The sequence below is a fragment of the Nelusetta ayraudi genome, unplaced genomic scaffold (genome assembly GCF_046127955.1).
Source record: "Nelusetta ayraudi isolate G7.1 ecotype Tasmania unplaced genomic scaffold, CSIRO-AGI_Nayr_v1 ptg000027l, whole genome shotgun sequence".
In the NCBI taxonomy this organism is placed as follows: Eukaryota; Metazoa; Chordata; class Actinopteri; order Tetraodontiformes; family Monacanthidae; genus Nelusetta; species Nelusetta ayraudi.
The window spans coordinates 664,983-685,359 of record NW_027466077.1 but is presented as its reverse complement, the minus strand read 5'-3'; the positions used below and the strand labels follow the sequence as shown (position 1 = coordinate 685,359).

The window sequence follows — 20,377 nt, the reverse complement described above, 5'->3', positions numbered from 1 at the left end:
TTGACCGTGATTTCCTTTTGAAATAAGTCAATTATTTTCCGTGGGAACATTTGTCAGCATGCTCCCTCGTCTCCGAGCCAACACTCCTCAGAGCCGAAGACACCTGTAGAGGTTTCTAGATTGCTGGGGGGGGGCTCCTTCTGGACGAACAGTGGGGATGCGCGCAAAAAGTCACTCTTCTGCGGTGGCGCGCAACTGACTGACTGACTGGGGCTCACCCGCCAACTGAGGCGCCCTGCTATTGGACGCGGCGAAGGGCTGGACCTCGGCCCCTCCCCATTCGCTTCCAGCTCACCATCACCGCCACCGGCACCTCGAAGCCTCGTTATTGCGACGCGCCGAGCGCACCCGCCGCGCCAGTCGCCTTTGCCAGCCGTTGCGCGCCGGACATGGATCAGGACGCATCAGCGCGCACCGCCGCCGTCTGCCGCGGACAGGCTGCACTCCGCGGCGCGTAATAACCACGCAACCCCGAACGGCCGTCCAGATGAACCGCCGCGCCCCTGGGTCCTCCGGCGTGCAATGGCTTAACAGGAGAGACATGAGTTTCCGAACGGACGACAGCATCACCCTGTGCCAGCGGGCGCTGCAGATCGTGACGGAGCTCTGCCTCACGGGACACGTGGACCGGGAGAAATGCTCGGACATTTTCCCGCTCGAAAGCAACATACCAGGTAAAGGAAACGCAGGTAAATAGAAGTTACTACTTTCTTTGTAGTTATTGATTTATCTATTTTCCCTGGCCTGTGCGTTTTGAAGCAAAGGCGCAGACAAGTGGGACGTTGTTGAGTCTCCCGTTGGAACTTTGCAGCTGCTGCATCCAGCTGCACCTGTTGTCGCAGCGCCTCTGTCTACCTGTTGCGGCTGCTGCAGCGCAGTCCAGACTGATTAAACAAGCAGCAGGTGGAGAAGATGCAAGCACAACAACAGTAGATTGTCTTCGATTTTTTTCAGCCGGGAGATTTGCTGTACAAACTTAGATTCTGGATCTGTATAAGCAAAAAAGTCATCGGGATAGTTTGGATCTTTTATCCCACTTTGGTCACTGACTGTGTTGATGTGAGGTTTTCCAGACAGTAAAGATGTGATCCTGCTCTTTCAAACAGGTGCACATGCTGCCCCCTCTTTCTTACCGCTGGCTTTCTCTCCCTCTTTTCTCTCTTTCTCCCTTTGCATGTTTGTATGTCTCATTTTGTCGTTCTGCTTTTGCTTCCTTTCTCTTGTTTCTCTTTTTCACTCATGTGTTTTGCGTCCCCTTCCTCTCTTCCCCCTCCCTGCCGCTCCTTGTCTCTTCATGGTTACGTGTAGACATCTCTATAAGTCTCCTCGCCGTGGTTGTAGGTTTCTGTGGGCTCGCCCTTTTGGTAGTCTCTCTCTTTGTCTTTTGGAAGCTGTGCTGGCCCGTCTGGAGGAGCAAGACTCTGTCGGCTCCGGTGGAGAATGGCCTCCGCGTGGCCTTTCCCGAGGTGGCTACGTCCGCCGGCTCGCCGCTGGCCACCGAGTGCGGCGCCGGCGAGCTGGAGAAGAAGTACCCGCTGGAGGTGAAGGCCAACGGACGCAGCACCGTCAAGCTGCTGGAGGCGGCCATGAAGATCAGCCAGACGTCCCCGGACATCCCCGCCGAGGTGCAGACGGCCCTGCGGGGGAAGCTGAGCCAGCAGGCCAAGATCCAGAGGCAGACCACTGAGCCCACCTCCTCCTCCAGGTACCCCCACCACCCCCACTTCATCGCCTGTCACTTGAAGCACAGTCATGATCCCACTGGTCTGGTCTGAAACGATCATGCATTCCAGACAGAAAGTGTCGCCTCCGTCCAGACAGTGTGTCACACTGCAGCCACTGGCCTTGCACCGATCTCACCTCGTGTCACGTCAGGCTCCAGGGAACGGGGCTGCCGCCCTTGAAAGGCTGAGGCACATGTTAATCTGAGAGTTTTGGGCCCGCCCCCGCCTCCACCCCTACCCCACGCCCTTCCATTAGACTCTTCAGTTCTCATCTGTGGCACATCATTGGAAACCCTGTAATCTCCTGAAGGCGTTTGTTTCAGGCTGTGCTGGAGACAGCGGGGAAGCGACCCCGGTAATTAAACAAGCACGCTCTCGCACATTCTTTGTTTCCCAGCACTATGTTGAATGTACAATGTCCATAATTAGCAGTGCTGTGGGGTGGGAGCTGTCAGAGTGGACGCTGGCTTCCTGGTGGCTCGCAAGCAGCCAGCTGTGCTCCATCGTGTCACCGTGGAGGACGTTATTGACAACCTCCCTTTGTCTCCTGTTAGGCTTGTAATTAATATGTGTGCGTTCTATACCCAGACCGAAGTCTTGATAAATTACACGCCCACCAGACGTGTCCCTGCCATGTAGACACGTCCACCTATCTGCTGTCAGCTATTAGTCACGTTCACTCATTACTTCTTAGTGGAAGAACCAAATGTTAAAAAAAAAGACGAGTCCAAAAAACAAACAAACAAACAATAATAATAATGATAATAAATTAGCTACAAAATCTTGGAAAATGTGTCCTTCTTTATTGTTTTTAAGTCAATGAAGATGGGTACATTTTGTTCAAAAACAAGGTGAATTGCCACTTCCTACCTGTTGCAGCTGTGGAAACACTGGTGGCAGTGTCTCTTTGTTGGACACTGATTTACATATATATATATTTATTTTGTAATCATTTGTTGGGACTTTTCTGTAATTATTGGGGAGAATGTTGTTATTTTTACCTGGATCACTGACTCTGGCTAAATCTGAATCTAAATAACTCTAAATAACTCAGCAGAGATACACGCCAACAGCTCCTGTTTCCACAAATGATTTTTAAATAGGAGGTCGTCAGGACGACATTTAAGAAAATTATGGTTGCCCTAATGTGCTGTCTACAAGCTACATTTACCAACAGATCAATTAAGCCTAAGGCAGGACTGCAACTAAATGTGTTTTAAATATCCATTTAGCGTTGAAGTGCAGAAAATGTTGGAAAGTTGTAAAAATGCCCATCACCATTTCTCAGAGCCCAAAGCAATGTACACAAACTTCCTTTTTGGAGGTTCGAAAACGATCCAAAACTGTTGCACTTTGCTTTAATGGGAGGCAATTGGACAAGTTTGTCCAATCATATATCAGAATTGTTAACGGCCCTGGTTGTAGTTCTTCAAAGCACAGAAAAAGCTAATTCCATTTTTCAGCTATGTCATTAATCCATTCTATTTAAACACTGTGTGTGTGTATGGCAGAAGATTTAGAGGAAATGCCACATGGTGCTTCTCATGATCTTGAAAAACTGAAATATGTAGAAAACTGGCACCGTTATCACCAGTGGATTAAATAAAGGCATGAAAGTCGAGAGACAGCAGTAAATCATTTGGAGACAACATCTTGCACTTTGTTGACCGAACACTTTGTTGCCCCTGTTCTGTACCTTGATCAACCAGCACTCCGATATATATTTCACGGCACATTAATTCTCGCTTCTGCCGTTACTGTCAGGTGACTGAGGCTGTCTCACGGTTGGGGAAGAGAATAGGGCCGGTTGCTAGGTGACAAAATTGGCCAGTCAATCATGGGCATTTTAATTTTCTTTGAAAAAGATTAAAACTTCATAGAAATTTGGAGCATTAAGGTCATTTGTATAATAGCTCCCGTCTCAGTGCTGGAGACGTGCTTCTGAAATACTTATTGGTCATTTGCACTGCGGGATTCCCTCACTGGAATATGTCAAATATACCATCAAAAAACCTCCACTCATGTGGAACCATGAGGTTCACCCACCGTCCTTTACCCTTTTCAACAGGCACAATTCATTCCGCCGCCACCTGCCCCGCCAGATGAATGTCACCAGCATCGACTTCAGCATAGACACACTGCCTCTCCGCCAGTCTTCGACAGCCAGCATTGGACGAATCAAGCCCGAGCTCTACAAGCAGAAGTCTGTGGACTCTGAGGGTGAGGCCAAGGAGCCGGTGGAGACCTGCGGGAAGCTCAGCTTCTCGTTACGTTACGACCACGAAGAGCAAGCTTTGGTGGTGCGAATTCTCAAGGCCTTGGAGCTGCCTGCCAAAGACTTCACAGGCACCTCAGACCCTTACGTGAAGATCTACCTGCTACCAGAGAGGAAGAAGAAGTTCCAGACGCGCGTCCACCGCAAAAACCTCAACCCGACTTTTGACGAGACCTTCTGTTTCCCCGTGGCGTACGACGAGCTCTGCAACCGCAAGCTGCACTTCAGCGTCTACGACTTTGACCGCTTCACCAGCCACGATATGATTGGAGAGGTGGTGGTGGACAACCTCTTCGAACTGTCGGATCTGTCTCGGGAGGCTGTGGTGTGGAAGGATATCCATGTTGCCACTACGGTGAGTTGTTCCAAACTATAACAGGTGCCACTAGGGGTTAACTACGCAGGCATTTGTTCCTGATTGTGGATGCCACTCAAAACCCATGGAAGTGCTTTTGTGCTTCAGCAACTAAAGCAGTTAATTTGTTTGAAAACTGGTAATCAGTCAAGGAGGGAAAAAAGTATTGTACACAAAGGAAAATACTGAGTTCAACACAAGCTTAACAAAAAGTACAACAGAAACCTAGGAGATCTTTGCTAATACCGCACCAGGTTCTAAATCCATCTTTGTCAATGCATAATTTAAGTATTTTTTAAAATACAAACAACCTAGGATGGGGACAATTCATGTTGGGTTTGCGCTGGAATTTCAAGAAGTTGCCTCTGTTGCGCTCATCGATCATGAAGTAACAGCAAAACAAAAATGCAACTACCTTCACATGATGATCTTTCATGTATGTTAGCTGCACAGCACTTACCCAAGGGAAGATATGTAAAAGAAACCTTGTCTGTTCTGTTGTCGTCTCAGGAAAGCATCGACTTGGGAGAGATCATGTACTCGTTGTGCTACCTACCCACGGCCGGCAGAATGACCCTGACAGTCATCAAATGCAGAAACCTCAAAGCCATGGACATCACAGGCTCCTCAGGTAACCAACCAGTTGCTGAAGATGTGGCTCACATCAAACACACGTTGGGCCATTCATCAATCTTAACTGCAACAGAACGGCAGGTGGCCAGTTTGAATGAGGATGGGTAAATGGGAGGCCAATAAAAACAAATTATGGAAAAGATTACACTTCCTTTAACAGAGAGGCATTAGTGGTAGAGCTCTTGGACTCTTAAAGATGGGTTTCTGGTACATGAAAGACTGAAACATGCCGGTAGGTCATTTCCTTGTAATATCCATAGGAACCAATGACGTTGAACATTTCTTCCAGATCCTTATGTAAAAGTTTACCTCATCTGCACCGGACGGAGGTTGAAGAAACGAAAGACGACCACCAAGAAAAGCACGCTCAACCCATCATACAACGAGGCCATTGTCTTTGACATCCCGCCCGAGAACGTTGAACAAGTCAGTCTGTCCATCATGGTGATGGACTACGATCGGTGCGTTAGCCGAGCAGCTTGTTGTTAACGTAGGCTACATTATATTAATGTGCTATCGTAGGTGTCACAGGTTGGTTTTTAGCATTTGTTTGTATGTACGTCTTCCCTCTTGAAGTGTTGGACACAATGAGGTAATCGGGGTGTGCCGCACGGGGCCAGACGCTGAGGGTCTCGGACGGGACCATTGGAACGAGATGCTGGCTTACCCTCGGAAGCCCATCACACACTGGCACGCTCTGGGAGAGGTAAACACATCTGTTTGAAAGCTCTCTATTGACAATCACGTTGGCTTCCTTCATGTCCTTCAGTCATTAATATAGCCACTCTCTGTCACACGTTTAAAATGAGCTGATGGCAGAAGTTCTAGAAGATCATTTTTATGCTTTAGTGTCTTTAAAAATTGTCTCTTTCCTCTTCAGAGAAATTTGACATTTACATACTGTTATATCTTCACGCACAGAAATGCAAAGACAGAGGATATTGAAATCCATGCAGGCTATGCAGTGTGTTTTTGGTGTGCAATTCTGGGTTAAATAATGTAAATCAAATTCTGACTTTTAAATCCTTGCTAGGCCAGTGAGTGCATTTCTGTATTACTTTGAGAGAGTTTTCCAGTGGCTTTGGTGCATTTAATCATTTGAATGATATCAATGTTTTTCCTTTTTTTTTTCTTTCATCTTCCCAATAGGAAACGGCAGGTGATTACCAATTTTCAGTGGCAAAACTATTACATGTGATTGGTGAGAACTGTAATCATAGGCAAAGAAGCTAATTCTCTGAAGATTTTATGCCTCCTATTAATGTATATGTGTTATGTAAATGAATATTAGTTGAGATTCAAGTTTAAAACTGAATTCAAAAGTGTTCAATGTCATTGTTGACAACACTTTACAGTCTATCTCTGTGATAACAGAACATTAAGGGCTACAGGGAAGCTCGACAACTCACAAAACATGTAAAAAACAATGCTTAGTGTTTTTTGCCACTACAAACTCACTGCTAGGTCAATGCATCCTATTTGCCTATGATCATAGTACATCCTCAGGTAGTAATAGTCTGCAAAGATACTGCGACTGTACATAGAAGCCCCTGTAATACGCTGGGCATGTTTGTGATGCTTCACCTTGCAGTGGCCGGGAAGAGCAGCAAGCTTTGAGAGTCAAGGTTCTTGTCCTTCGCCCAAACCTCCGCTGACACCTTGATGCTCACGCAATGACATCGCCTCCACTGGAGAATACCGCCGTCTAGGAAGTTGCAACAAGTCTTTAGTGAGCATGTTGTATTGAAACTCATTCCACGTCTTAAATGTTTGCTTTAAAGGAGTTTTCTTTTTGTTGTTCCAGTGCTCTAGAGAGCTGGCTATGCACAGCACCTAACATCATTCACTCGAACAGTATTTTCTTTTGTCATATTTATGTGATAAAATCCTCAGAAATGCGTTATTTAATGGACAATAGGAATTGTAGGCCTTGGTGCAAAAACTCAACATTCTTTTTACTTACAACTTAATCACCGACCCACATTTTTGCGGGGGGTCATTAACGCTTTGCTTTTAAGTTGTACAAAGCTGAAGGACTGCGTTGCTCTGCCGTGAAAACTTGCAGCAAATAATCAGGCTTTTTAGGAAAGAAAAAAATCCACACAACTTACACAAGGGCTGGGTAAGTAAAGCTCAGACATTCTTCCCATTGAGACTGCTGTAGATGAGTACAACCAATAATAAAAATAAAAAAAAGGCCAGTAGTAGTTAGTTTGTTTTGTCCACAGAGAAAATCAGCAGATACATGTAGCAAACACTTCAAAAATGTATCTGTTATTTGTTTTTCCCGTATACCAGCCCTAACTAAAAGTAAATGTGATTAGTAATTAGATCTTAATGTAATAAAACTTAACATTATAAATAACTGACATTACAAATTCAGGGATTCATAGTTATTTTGGACATTCATGTATTGACAGAGTTTCTATTTATTTTTTGCATCAAGCCATGTCAAACTAAGTTTAAAGCACCTGACAAACACTCTGACTCAGCTTTTTGATGTGAGTAATAAGAAAAAAGAAAAAGAAACCAACATAGCAAATAGCAGAAAAACAAGGCTATGTACTGTTAACCTTTTTTGCACATGCATAAAACGGTACGTATTTCCCCTGTGATATCCTTAGGAGTTGTTTTTGTAACTTGTAGCATGCCCTCTGCCACTCTAAAAAAGAACCCTTAGCAAAATGTAATTGTAAAAAAAGAATATGTGAGAGTATTTTCTGATTTAAAACTGTTTTCTCTGTCTGTTTGTACAGTAAACTTGTCAATGGCACTGTTTGTATATGAAGAAGAGTGGAATTCAAGAAGTTTGATGTAAACCTATGAAAACAATACATCATACTGTATTTATATCGTTTGGTGACAAAAGGAGCATCTCCAACTCATAACTGAGTGGCACTTATATACAGTATGTTCCTGTGCTAACTGTGAACAAAGAGGTCAATGTGGAGACCCAGTGAGTTCAGCTCTACCTTATCCACTTATTTCATGTTTAGGAGTTTAGAGCTTCGAGCCGTAATCGTTTGCATTGGTGCAATCTGTATTGAGCAAGAACAACTGCGTTCGCTGTCATGATGTGTACAGTTTGTGATAACTTTTGTAACAATTTAAGGTAAAAGATTTGGAATATAATTTCATGTATTTGTTTCATATGTATTTTAACAAAATAAAAAAAAAAGATACTTCTTGGTTGAATTATGAATTCAATTGTTTATACACAGGTTACATTGATTGGATACATATTTGGGTATAACGGGTAAGAATAAGTACCTAACAAGAGCTAGTATTAAGGAAAAAAATGTTGTTTTGGTAGTTTTAGTTTTTAGTTTTGTTTCTTACCGCGGGCAAAGTTCAACTCCAAAGCAAGCAATGTGTAAATGTCGCTATCCAAAGCGTACTGATATTGGTACTCTTGGTCACTCAAAGTGGTTAGGGTTAGGGTCTAATAAGTCTAATAATCAAAGGTAAATTGGTTATGTTCCAAATAAAGCGTGGTGTGAGTCCACTCCACAATCAGCGGGAGCGATGAAAGTAGTTCTTGCTGCCCTATGTACAGCACACACTGGACAGATCTCACAGCCAGTCAATCAGTGAGTGCCAGTTAATTACAGCTCTGTCACTATTCCTTGAGTTCAGTCTGGCTTTTCAATAACATAATAGGTTTGGCTGTTCACTGACTAAACACTCAACACTGTATTGTATAGGAGCATTTCAAGCTGCATGACAAGAAGTGGGATTTACAAAAGGGACAGCAGCAGAACTGCACAGATTTAGTAATTATGCACCGTCTCCAAATATTTGCTGTTTTGTCTCTGTGGTAGCTCAGCATAACCGTCTAGCAGTGGCTCCACCCTCAATCCAGAACAAATAGAAAATGTTCCATAACCACTCCATGCAGTGATACAAGAGGGTGGAGTTGTTGAACGTTTTTAAGACCTGAAACACGGGGGAAAAAAGCTCAGCGGTTCCTTCTTTCTCCTCTAGCCAGGCGTTTGATGGGGAAACATGAAGAGGACATTTTGATCTGTCATGCGGCGCCAAGATTTCCTTTTGATCCACAATGCCGGACAAAGAGGAAGGATGTCGCATCAGTCTCCCTGGCAATGAATACGAGCCACTCATAGTGTGTTAAACCTGCATTAAGAGTCTCGTATCTTTGGCAAGCAGGCTCCTAATCGCTCTGTGCGGTGGTGCCTTTGATCAGAGCTCATCTCCTTGTTTATTTGGACTCTCTGATAACTTCAACAATGCAAGTGGGGATGGTCATCATTTTAAGGATATTATGCCTAGAATGAGGAGGAACAAGTCTTGCTTCAGGAAATAAATAGTTCTGTTAGTTAACAATAACAATAAATATCCGGAAATGTATTGAGATTTATTAAGTGTAACTGAGGACAGCATGTTAAACCTCCAGCAAAAGCACAGCAAGTTTCCTTATGTAAAACCATTCCTGACGACTGGTACCACGGCAAGTTTTTGAAGGGTTGTTCCATTTCTTCTACCACTTTGTGATTGGGTTTCAAGGGCAAAGGGTGAAGGCTGAGGGTAAAAATGAAGAGGTTGTTAGGCTCAATCTGCTGTTACGTGTAAGATCTTTCCAGCGCCTGTAATTACCACTTTTCCTGGAGAGCAATCGAAGGCAAGATGACACTGACTGATCTATGCTCAATCTTCCCTGGCGAATGGAACATGGAGGGTCACAGGCCACCTCATGAAATGCAGAAGCAACACTGGCCGGTTCTATTCTTAGAACAATTACAGGTAAACCGGTATATTGTGGGTTGGTTATGTAATGCCGTCACTCATTACAGGGTAAGAGTCATGTAATGGCCTTGGGTATCCCCATTAAGGCAACTCTTGATACACCTCCTCATACTTGGAGTGGACCTGGTGGGATTGCATAATTTAAAGGTCTTCAAATTTATGGTATAAAAGATTTTCAGGGAATGCACGCAAATGGTGTGTGAATATGGCATGAGCTATGGGAGGTAAGGCGGGAATGGAGGCCAAGAGGCATTAGGTATTCCACAATAAATGTCATCTACCCACAGAGACTATAAAACCCCCTCGAACCCTAATATCCTGGAACATCCATCCAGATTCAGAAGATTTGTGGCTGCCACATTATTTCTCTGCCACTGATCCACCATTGGCAGTCCTCTCATGGGTCTTTTTTCGAGGAGATGGTGAGTAATGAGGAATAGTCGACTGCTTTGGGTTTGCCTGAAGGCATTGAGGAGAGACTTATTACATCTTATTAGGTGTTTGAGGATGTTCTGCGGTGTTTGAGTCACCATCTGATGGATTTAATCATCTGTAATCTTCAGGAGAAACACCCCCACGAGATTCTCACACTCCACACTCCAGAATTTCAAAATACCAAGAGAACAATTGCCAAGTGTCAAGAGGAACTGACCATCACCTCAACTAACAAAGAAGAGATGAAAGATTGTTGCACAGAGGCGGCACAGAGGGGAAACATATTGATGTGGGCAGCTATAAATAGACGTTTTACCCCATGGATACGAGCGGCGGGATCCTCTCTCACTGCTCTCCTTGCTTCAATTGATTGGTCTTGACAGAAACACCCTACACATGAATAACCTCAACATGGATTCATATTTAAAGCATGAAATAAACTATTAAACCAAGAATTGTTTCTACATGAACTGTTACATCCCCAAAAGAGACTGTAGCTGCAGCTTTGTGTTGCTTCCCCAACAGACTAAACCTTTGACTCGAACGAGATGAATGCAAGAGATTAGCGCTGTGGTGCAATCAGATTTTCTTTCCATCTCAGATGGGAATCCAGGAATAGCATCAGGTGTGATCCGGTCACAGCCTCCCCTTTTCTTCCCACCATTACCACTGAAAGCTGACCTTTTGCTTATAAAATGTCACTGCCTCCTCTTTTTATTTGATTAGACATATGTGTCAGACTGTGTCATAATTGGTGTATGACTTGAAAGAGATGCGTGCACACAACACATTCATTTATGGAAAGTAGCCTCAACATCATGTGACTTGACATACCAGTGCCTTGTAATTCAATAAATAGTTTTTTTTTGTACTTACTACAGCAAATAGATACTTGCTATTGAAATTCACGGCATGTTCAGTTTTGTATTAGCTGTCATGGAATTTATTGGAATGAAGTTTCAGTTGCATTTGATAAATCACATTCATGTTATTGGACTGCATTTCAATGTAGTGAATTCATATTAATACCCTACTATTACCCTACTTCTTTTTTTTTATGAGATTGGAATTCTGTGCATCTTGCAGCAGATAACAATATTCTATTTCACAGGCTGCAGAGGGGGCGATTTGTCATTGTTAAATGGGAAACAAATATTTTTTGCGACAAAATAATTTTTAATACAAAATACTTACATATTAAATACAAAAACAACAGCTGGTACGTGTAAAAAACGAAAACACACATCTGAGTTTCCAAAACACAGATAACCATTCACAAGGTTTTGAGATAATCACGGCGTATTAAAGCCTCCTTATCGTTTCGTCCCTCGATGCCCTATGACTCAGGCATGCACAGAGTTCCGTTTTGAAATTAGTCTGAGGTGGTGATTAAGAAGATGCGAGTCCAACAGAGTCAGAGAACGTAAGCAACAGGTGCAAGCAGCGCCACAATCAGTGGGTGGTGTCACGGACGGCGGGGAGACGAGGTAATGGCGGGTTTGCTGGGTGACAGGCCGCTCCAGCTGCTCGGCTGATTTACATGGCAGGCAGAGGCGGAGGAGCCGCAATGAATCACCAGGGACAGAGTGCACAGCGGAGGACGTGAGCTGGAATAATAACACGCCGCTCATTCCATCACAGGTATAGCTCACTCTCATAACGTCAATTCATAGCTGGAATCCAATTAAAGATGTCTAATCCAACTGGACACCTGATCTATCCTGATGTCAAAGGTCTCATATTATGCAAAATTAAATTTATCAACAGAAACACAATAATCTGTGTCCCTGGCCATCACATTCTTCTGTTATTCTCTGCAGTTGCAAAAGTTGCAAGAAATTGTACGTTAAAGTATACAATTTGGATTTAGACTTTTGCGTGCCCAGCCAGGTGTTGGCTCCGCCAACAGGGACCACCTTGTTTTTGTGGAAGGACAAACATGTGAAAGGTCCAACGAAATCACTTAAGCAGAAGGCTAAATCAGAAGGCCACACGCTTTTACAGGTAATCAACTATATGAGGAGAGTGGATTTCATACAGAATATATGTTATAATATAGAATATATATTAAATGGAAAAGTTCACTACTAATAAAAGATGCAAATTATCGATGGACGTTAACAGTCCAGTTAACGCGGCAAAATTCCTTGATGAACACATGACCGCACTTGGAGTAATCAGAAATGTGTTATGAAAAAAAAAAGTGCAATTGAAGAGCAGCAAGAACATCCATGATGTCAGCTCTGTGTTAGAGCCCTTTTCCATGAATGAAGCGGCCAAGCTGCTGAGCTACGGTGGTGACTCATAGTTTTGTCCTCAGTGTTTGTCGCCAGAAGGCCAGCATGCTTTTTATTAATAGTTTCCCCCTTTAGCGGCGGGTACAAGAGCATGTCCGATCACAGACGTACGCACACAAACAGACGCGTGAGTCATAGCGCACTCTGATGGTGGGTTAACGGCAGTTTCCACTCCTTAAAGTGATGTCGAAAAAATAGAGTCCGGCTGGAGGAATTAGTAGGGCGTCAGTCTGGATTTAGGAGCTGACACTGGAGCTCCTGAAGACAAGAAGGTTCACAAAGTCCGTAGTGGCCTACTCGCTTTAAAAATGGCCTGAAGATCTTTCTATTAAAGCAATAGTTCAACATTTTTTTTTGCAAAACTGGCCCAATGGGGAATCTCCATATTTGTCTTTAGGGATGATGGAGCTAAGCTAGGAAGCCTGGACACGGGAGCTTTTCCAAGGGAGGCCTTTTGAAGGGTTTTACAGCCGAGCTCGTATAAAAACAAAATACTTCTGGTGCCCATTTCCCTGCCTCATGCCTCACTTTGTCATAAAACAGCAGAGTGAATGTGTCAGCGAGCTGGGTCACATCTTCGGATTACCAGCCTCCTGACAGCTGAGGTTCCACCGTAAAAAAAACAAACAAAAAAAAAAAAAACTTTCGTAAAGCGTCCAGTGGTTATTTTGTTGCTATTTTCATAGGGGCATTACAGCCACAGAGGACTGAGCCTCCGCGCTAATAAATTAGCGCTCAAACGGTCGCAGCGAGGCCCTGAAAGGATGCACTGCAAGATAGAAATCTTTATCTGTACGCCGGGGCCAGAGGCGAGGAGCTGCTGATATTAATGCCCTGTCACACGGCTAAATCTCCTTTATACCTCTGCCTGACACCCAGTCCCTCCTCAATTTGGCCGAGGCTGGTAGATAAGCCTGAACAGCACCAACTTCGGGGCGGGCTCATTTATCGGTGGGGCCGGAGGTGTCTGGAGAGCTTCGGCTTGAGCGTTTCCCACCGAGCTGGCGCTCGCGTTCGCAACTGGACACAAACGCACCTCATCAGCTTGTTTGTAGTCTCAGGTGTTTCTCATGCGGTTAGTACCTTTTTTTTTTCTGGTTATTACTTGAATATCTCTTTGTCTCTGTAGTGTGGCATTTTAGTAGCAGTAACTGGTAGACATGCAGTGCAAAATATATATACAAATATATACAGTAATAATAGAGGTTCAGTGAATAAAATTTTGCTTGATTAATGATTTTTATTTTGGTAAAAAAAAAATAATCACACTGTCCATAAATACACTAATAAAACTGTATACTCACAGTACAATGAAAGTAATTTTCCTACCATTAGAACGGTTCTCATATAAGAATTATAAGCAGCAATAGTTATAATAACAGTTATGTATATAAATATACATCCTATATTGTATGTATATATATGTGTGTGTGTGTGTATGTATATATGTATACGCATAAATATATGTATGTATGTATGTATATACTGTACATATATATATATACATCATGTATATATATATACATACACACATATATATATATATATATATATATATATATATATATACATATATACACATATATACACATATATATATATATATATATATATATATATATATATATATATATATATATTACATGTATACATGTATAAATACATATGTGCACCCCACATTTTTATTAAATGGGTCTCATTGTTTTGCAAAAGACTGGAACAGAAATGTTACAATGGGAGCACCGAGCCGATGAGTCGGTGAGGAAATAATGGGTTTATGACTCCACATGGTGTTTACCAACAGGCATAATCACATTTAATTCCAATTAAGTCAGGTTGTAAATAATTAACAGGAACCGTGAGCAATGACACCATGCGGGCTCCTTAATGGCCATCACAGAGGATCCAGTAGAGTTAAATACACACTTAAGCGCTCAGGGGAATGTGGATAGTGGGAGCAGCTCGGTGCTTGGCTGTACTGACCAACGTTTCCGCTGCTGGGCCAAAAAAAGAAAGCATTTTGCAGATTTTCATACTGGGACTTAATGAATTGACACAAACTTCTTTGGCATCTGAAAACGTGGAGAGGTTTTCACGACCCTTTTTTTTTTTTTTTTTTGGACAGATGGAGTATTACAGATGCAGAAAAGCGTTAATGAAGCAGCGCCGATGTTGAGCCAATGAGACTTCAGCTTTCTGTCTGTACCCTTTAGGAATTTGACATTTAAGAAAGTTTCTTCTTTTTTTATGATCCAAAATCATCCCTCCCAAAATATCACGTTATAGGACACCAAGAAAGACCCCCAAATGGCAACAGAAAAAGAACTATGCTCTTGTTTTGTTTTAAATGTTGAAGGAAAAAAAAAGTAATTTCACTTCAGCCTCACTGATTTCTACACTTTGGGACATCAGGGTTTCTCTGGCCCCAAAATCTCAACACTCCACAGGGCCTTTCTGGTGGTGTAGCCGGCCATGAACTCCATCCTCTGAGTTACAGTAGAACGGGACGGAAGAACTTGGCTACATGCAAGAGCTGAGTGAGACAGTAATAAGTGGCAACTATACATCATGCTCCAGTCTCTGCTGGGCGCTAATGAGTCAACAGTGCTTGCAGCTGCCGGGCCACGCGCACACCGCAGCGCTACAGCAGCAGGGCAGCGTGGGTAAGGGAGTCATTCGCGGAGCGCCCCTCAAATATTTCTCACACCATCACCCACATGGACCATGGAGACATACCTTGGGGCTGAAGAGGCAGGACGTGCTGCTGAGGCTCGAGGGCAGGGAGTGCGAGCAAGAGAGTGTGTGCGTGGTTCTGAAGACCTGATTGCAGTCTCTATGGCAATCTGTTGGCATTCTGCTGGGTCTGGGAACCGTTTAATGGCTTGTCAGCGCAGTGAGAGCACAACAGCAAGAGTGGCTGACAATCAAAGCCCGCAGGAGGGGAAAGTGAAATGATTCCGCGGTTTCGAGGTCTGACGGGTCGGCTGGCTGCAGACCCCGGAGACCTCCGCAGGCTCTCTTACTTAAATGGCAGCCACTGGTGGTTTCATTGGGGAAGAAAGGTGCAGCATGTCTCTTACTGCAAGAAAAGACATCCCATTCTAAATAAAAATTCTCCCACATGACTGCCACAATGTTCTGCGCGCATCAAACATTCAATTACGTAATGCGACTTTTCCACCATGGAGGGCAGGAGTCGTTCTACTGCCACCTAGCGGCCAAGATAGTGACATTTATTTGACCACAAACAGGATGGAGGTTGGGAGACCAATCAAGAAAAAATAAAGTCAGCGGAGGCCGAGGCACCGCCTGCCATCTGCAGCCCTCCAACAGACACAACAAACAAGTTTTTTTTATGAGTTTTTTTTTTTTTTGTTTTTTTTTAAACAGCAACATCTCCTACGGACAGCATTTGTGCATTAATGGGCCAGAGGTAATATTTCAAGACAGATTAAAATTGAACAGGTTTATTGAGGTGAATTCAATTATGGTTCCACATATAATTGGATTAATTGTCTGCATTCATGTGATAAATTTTTATTTCACACAATAAAATGTTTTATGCACTTTTGTTATTTTTTACTGCCCACACTATTTTGTTTTTAGTAGGTTCAGTAAATCAAATTAATTTGAAAAGTGCCACAAAAGTGCAATTACAGTTAATGTTGTTGTGATAAAGGTGATGAATGCTAACCCTAACCATTTAGAAAAAAAAATCCCTCATCTTTATTATACTTTAACTTATCAAACTTAAAGATATAGGGAAAGAAAATGACTTTATTTTAGATTTTTTTTTAACGTATATTAGTCCTTGACGTGTTTTGTTTTTTCTCATTCATGTCAAACTCAAATAACTGCAATTCAATTGCAAACTGGTGAAGGAAAAAAAAATACATTCATCTTCTATACCCGCTTATTCCTATTCAGGGTCACGGGGGTCTGCTGGAGCCTATCCCAGCTGTCTTAGGGCGAAGGCAGGGTGACACTCTGGACAAGTCGCCAGTTCATCGCAGGGCCACATAGAGACAAACAACCATTCACACTCACATGCACACCTACGGACAATTTAGAATGTTCAATTGACCTCACATGCATGTTTTTGGAGTGTGGGAGGAAGCCGGAGAACCCGAAGAGAACATGCAAACTCCACACAGAAAGGTCCCAGGCCCGGGCCCCAGATTCGAACCCACGACCTTCTTGCTGTGAGGCGGCAGCGCTAACCACTGCGCCACCGTGTTGAAAAAAAAATAGTTGAAGGTATTTGAGGTCAAGCATCAAACACCTTTGTGAATCTGCTGACTCTCTGAGGTCACCGTGGCATCTGACCTCTCCAGGTTGGCTCTTTTTTATTCTGGCCAAAAACTGAGCAGGACCAAACAGCTACTCTGGATCTTAGGGGGGCTGAATTAGAGGCTTATAAAAGGCAGCTGAGCGACACCTGTTGGTGACTCGACACCAAAAAGACCACACCCAGCTCCAGAGCCCCTTCTCTTTCAGAAAGAAAAAAGTATCAGCAGAATTTAGAATTCAACATCTTTATAAAAGATAAAGTGACAGCAAATGATATTAAAATAAGCCTTGATTTATTCGAAAGACATTGAAATGTAAAGACTTCCAGACTTCCTTGACAAAAAACAACTTTGTAATTATAATCAGACAAACGCACACAGGAAAGAAAAACAGGCAGCTGGCTGAGGATGTTTTTTGAACGACCCGACTTGCAGACAGTCTAGTCCAGAGACCACCGGGGTCTTGCAGGCAGGTCTTTGAACCCTCACTTCCAGGAGCCAGACTTGCCCTTGGCCCCTCGGGACGTCTTGGAAGCTTTGGAGCCCCTCTGGTGGTCGCTGACCCGGTTCCTCAGCACGTAGATCTCGTACTTCTGCTTCTTGAGCTTCTCGGCCAGCTCGAACTTCTCGGCGTGCAGCTGGTGGAGCCACTGCCACAGGTCCTGGGCCTTCTCGGCCAGCTTGTCCTGGTTGAGGTGCTCGATGTTCAGGGGCCGCCGCCGCTCAAGCAGCGCCTTCTTCTTCTCCTCGCGCGCCGTCAGCTTCTTGCCCTTCTTCTGGTCGACCTTCTGCAGGTAGCCGCCGAAGGACTTGTTGGTGAAGATCTTCTTCTTCTTGGCCTCCTCCTCGGCGCGCAGCTTGGCCGCCTCCCCCTCGCGCCTCGCCCGCTCCTCGGCCAGGCGGGTCTGCCGCTCGCGCTCCTGCTCGGTGCGGACGCGCTGCTGCTCGGCGCGGTCGGCCCGCCGCCTCTCTATGCGGCTCCTCAGCGCCACCAGCTCCTCCTCCTCCTTCTGGCGGGTGGAGAAGTGCGACTCGATGAGCGTCTGCAGGTCGTTGATGTCCTTCTCCACCCGCTTGCGGTGCAGGTCGTCAAAGTCCACCTTCTCGCCGTCTGGGAGCTTCGGAGGAGCCATGTTGGGGACGTAGGTGGCCTTGGGTCGACGTCTCGTCTCCTCCTCGGTCTCCTCCTTCCTCTCCACCTCCTCCTCCTCCTCGTCTTCAACCTCCTCCTCCTCGTCTTCAACCTCCTCCTCCTCTTCGTCTACCTCTTCTTCCTCTTCCTCCTGCTCGTATTCCTCCACGTACTCTTCGTCCGACATGATGGCACTGTTTCTTTGGAGGAGAAGGCAGTAAGGACGCTGAGGGCTGCTGGTGTCTGGCAGACTGTGAGGATCCCCGGCAAGCAGACTGGCGGCTTTTTAAGCTTCCTCCTCGAAACCATGTGACCACAGTGTGAGCAGAGTCTCCAGAGTGCGGGTCGGCAGCAGGGCGGTGCTCGAGACAGATGGACTTATCTATTTTTTCCTCACCAAGACTTGTCCAACACACACATACACACACTTATCCCCAAAAGACCCCCCATCACACACACACACACACACACACACACACACACACACAAAGTGCTATGACCCTGCGGCGCTCCTCATTCCTTTGTAGGGACGAGATGAGAGACTATTTCAGAGGCGCAACAGATGCTCACGCATACTTGTCCTCGCCATCGTCCTGAACAAATAGCGTCCATGGTTGTTTAGGGGCCACAGGAGACGCGAGAAGGAAGAGGGGAGGAGAATGTGCCGCAGCGCGACATATGAGCGGGCGACTCAGCGGGGGCTTTGGTAGAACGTTACAGAACTGTTAAACGGAGGATTAAGGGAGCTGCTGCCTCCAGCTCGTCAGAGCCCGACAGAGTTCTACCTGTGGGAAGTCAAGTCATTTCTGGATAGTTGTGTCCAAAAGGAGCTATTAACTTGATCCAAATTTGGCTTTGAAATGAAGCTATTACGGATTAAAACAACAACAGCGAAGGGGTTTGTCACGCTGCACTACACGTTTTCAGCAAAAAAACCCTGTGAAGAAAAAGTGGTCAAATAAAATGTATTCCTTCCTGACGGAGGTTGTATTGAGGATTTATTAGTGAACGTCATCTTCAGCGCCTTCACTCTATCTCTGCAAAGCACAATCTCATTCCTACACATTGTGGTGAAGGCAGTAGGATGGTAAATTCAAATTTCTATTATTGTTCCTGTCAGGAAAAAATGACATCATTAGGAGGAACAAAGACATATAAGAAGAGATTTTTTTCCGCCGCTGGCTCGTCTCCTCTGTGGAATGTAATTAAATACATTCCTGCCATTGGGAGCGCCCTGCTCTCAGCACGGACGGGATTAAAGTCTGATTGTTCCTGCGCGTCAACATTTAAATGCTGATGTCACGACTGAGTGTTTCCAGGGCCGTGACTTATCGTGGAAAACAAATTGAATATTTTTTTAAGAGTAGGATGAGCAGGCTGATGGGGAGAGACAGGTGCTGTGCACCGTCTGAGAATCCCAATTAAAAGTGCTCCGTGCGCCTTCTTAAGCTTCTGATGACTCTGCCGCGCTCGTATGGAGGCAGACGACACATTATCTCCAGGGGGGTTCGATTACACTCGTATAAACCTCCTGGAGCGCTGACGTTGGACTAATTGTGACCACAGCGTAGAAAGACAAACAAATCTGAAGTGCCTGTGAGAGCGTCTCATCCCAGAGCAGACTGGGCTCTGCTGAAACACGACTGTTTTAGACGTCAGGGCAGCAGGTGGCTCTGGAGTTACTGAGGCAGCCTGGTGGCAGGGGACAACTGTGTCCATTAGCACAGAGAGGCAGCAAATGACAACTATAAATAACAACTTCATGTTATTCAACACGCAATCTAAAAAAAAAATATATAGCACGGCGGTGCAATAATAAGAAATTCTGGATGTCACAACTAAATTGAGAGTAGTTAGAGGTCAGAGTTTGTCTTGGACAAATAAGCAGGTTCTAGAAATAGTCACGTCACATTTGTGTTTCTTCCAGAAACAAAAGAATCAGACTTTCACATGAAGTCTGCCATTCATGAACAGTTAATACATGTTCAGTATAAGCATGCTGCTACTGGTGCATACTGACACCTTGTGGTCAGAGGTTTGTCCTGCAATCTTGTAGGTCCCAGGACAAAAATGCCATGATGGTTCTAAGTTGAAATGAAAATGTATTTTAAGAAATGGAAATTTTGAAATTATAAGATGACTTTCACCTGTGGTTAGATAATTATAATAATACCAGAATTAGTTCAAAGTTCGGTGCATTTCTCACTGACACAGCATGAAGTTGGTTCCCATTAGTTTTTTTTGTTTGTTTGTTTGTTTGTTTGTTTTTTTTTAAGTTTGTGGTTGAACTGAATCTAAACAGGGTCACTGCATTACAAAAAAAAAAACCTTTGCATTGCTTTAGTGCTCAAAATAATTTCAGATTACATGCATAAATGACTGATGTGCTATTTAAAATCAAAACGTTTTGACTTACCCTGTACACGTCTCAGTCAGCTGAGACGGGACTTCAGTACCAATCATTCCATCAAGC

The 20,377-nt window shown here is 44.3% G+C and overlaps 2 protein-coding genes across 2 annotated transcripts; one reads left to right on the top strand and one right to left on the bottom strand.

The window, feature by feature from the left end:
• Window positions 1–293: 293 nt before the first annotated feature.
• Window positions 294–8,183, top strand: syt10 (synaptotagmin X). Its single transcript, XM_076029950.1, has 7 exons — window positions 294–689; window positions 1,309–1,705; window positions 3,793–4,354; window positions 4,865–4,985; window positions 5,277–5,448; window positions 5,564–5,693; window positions 6,579–8,183. Exons 1-7 carry the CDS (start codon window positions 488–490, stop codon window positions 6,648–6,650), a joined length of 1,656 nt encoding a protein of 551 aa, XP_075886065.1. The 5' UTR covers window positions 294–487; the 3' UTR covers window positions 6,651–8,183.
• An 8,819-nt stretch (window positions 8,184–17,002) lies between these two features.
• Window positions 17,003–18,707, bottom strand: tnnt2c (troponin T2c, cardiac). Its single transcript, XM_076029972.1, has one exon. The coding sequence runs from the start codon at window positions 18,089–18,091 to the stop codon at window positions 17,258–17,260; it is 834 nt and encodes a 277-aa protein (XP_075886087.1). The 5' UTR covers window positions 18,092–18,707; the 3' UTR covers window positions 17,003–17,257.
• Window positions 18,708–20,377: the final 1,670 nt, after the last annotated feature.

Coding starts and splice junctions, on each gene's coding strand:
- syt10 (XM_076029950.1), top strand. CDS start 488: ATGAACCGCCGCGCCCCTGGGTCCTCCGGCGTGCAATGGCTTAACAGG. Junction 690..1,308: donor ACCAGGTAAAGGAAACGCAG/GTAAATAGAAGT, acceptor GGTTACGTGTAG/ACATCTCTATAAGTCTCCTC. Junction 4,355..4,864: donor ATATCCATGTTGCCACTACG/GTGAGTTGTTCC, acceptor TTGTCGTCTCAG/GAAAGCATCGACTTGGGAGA.
- tnnt2c (XM_076029972.1), bottom strand. CDS start 18,091: ATGTCGGACGAAGAGTACGTGGAGGAATACGAGCAGGAGGAAGAGGAA.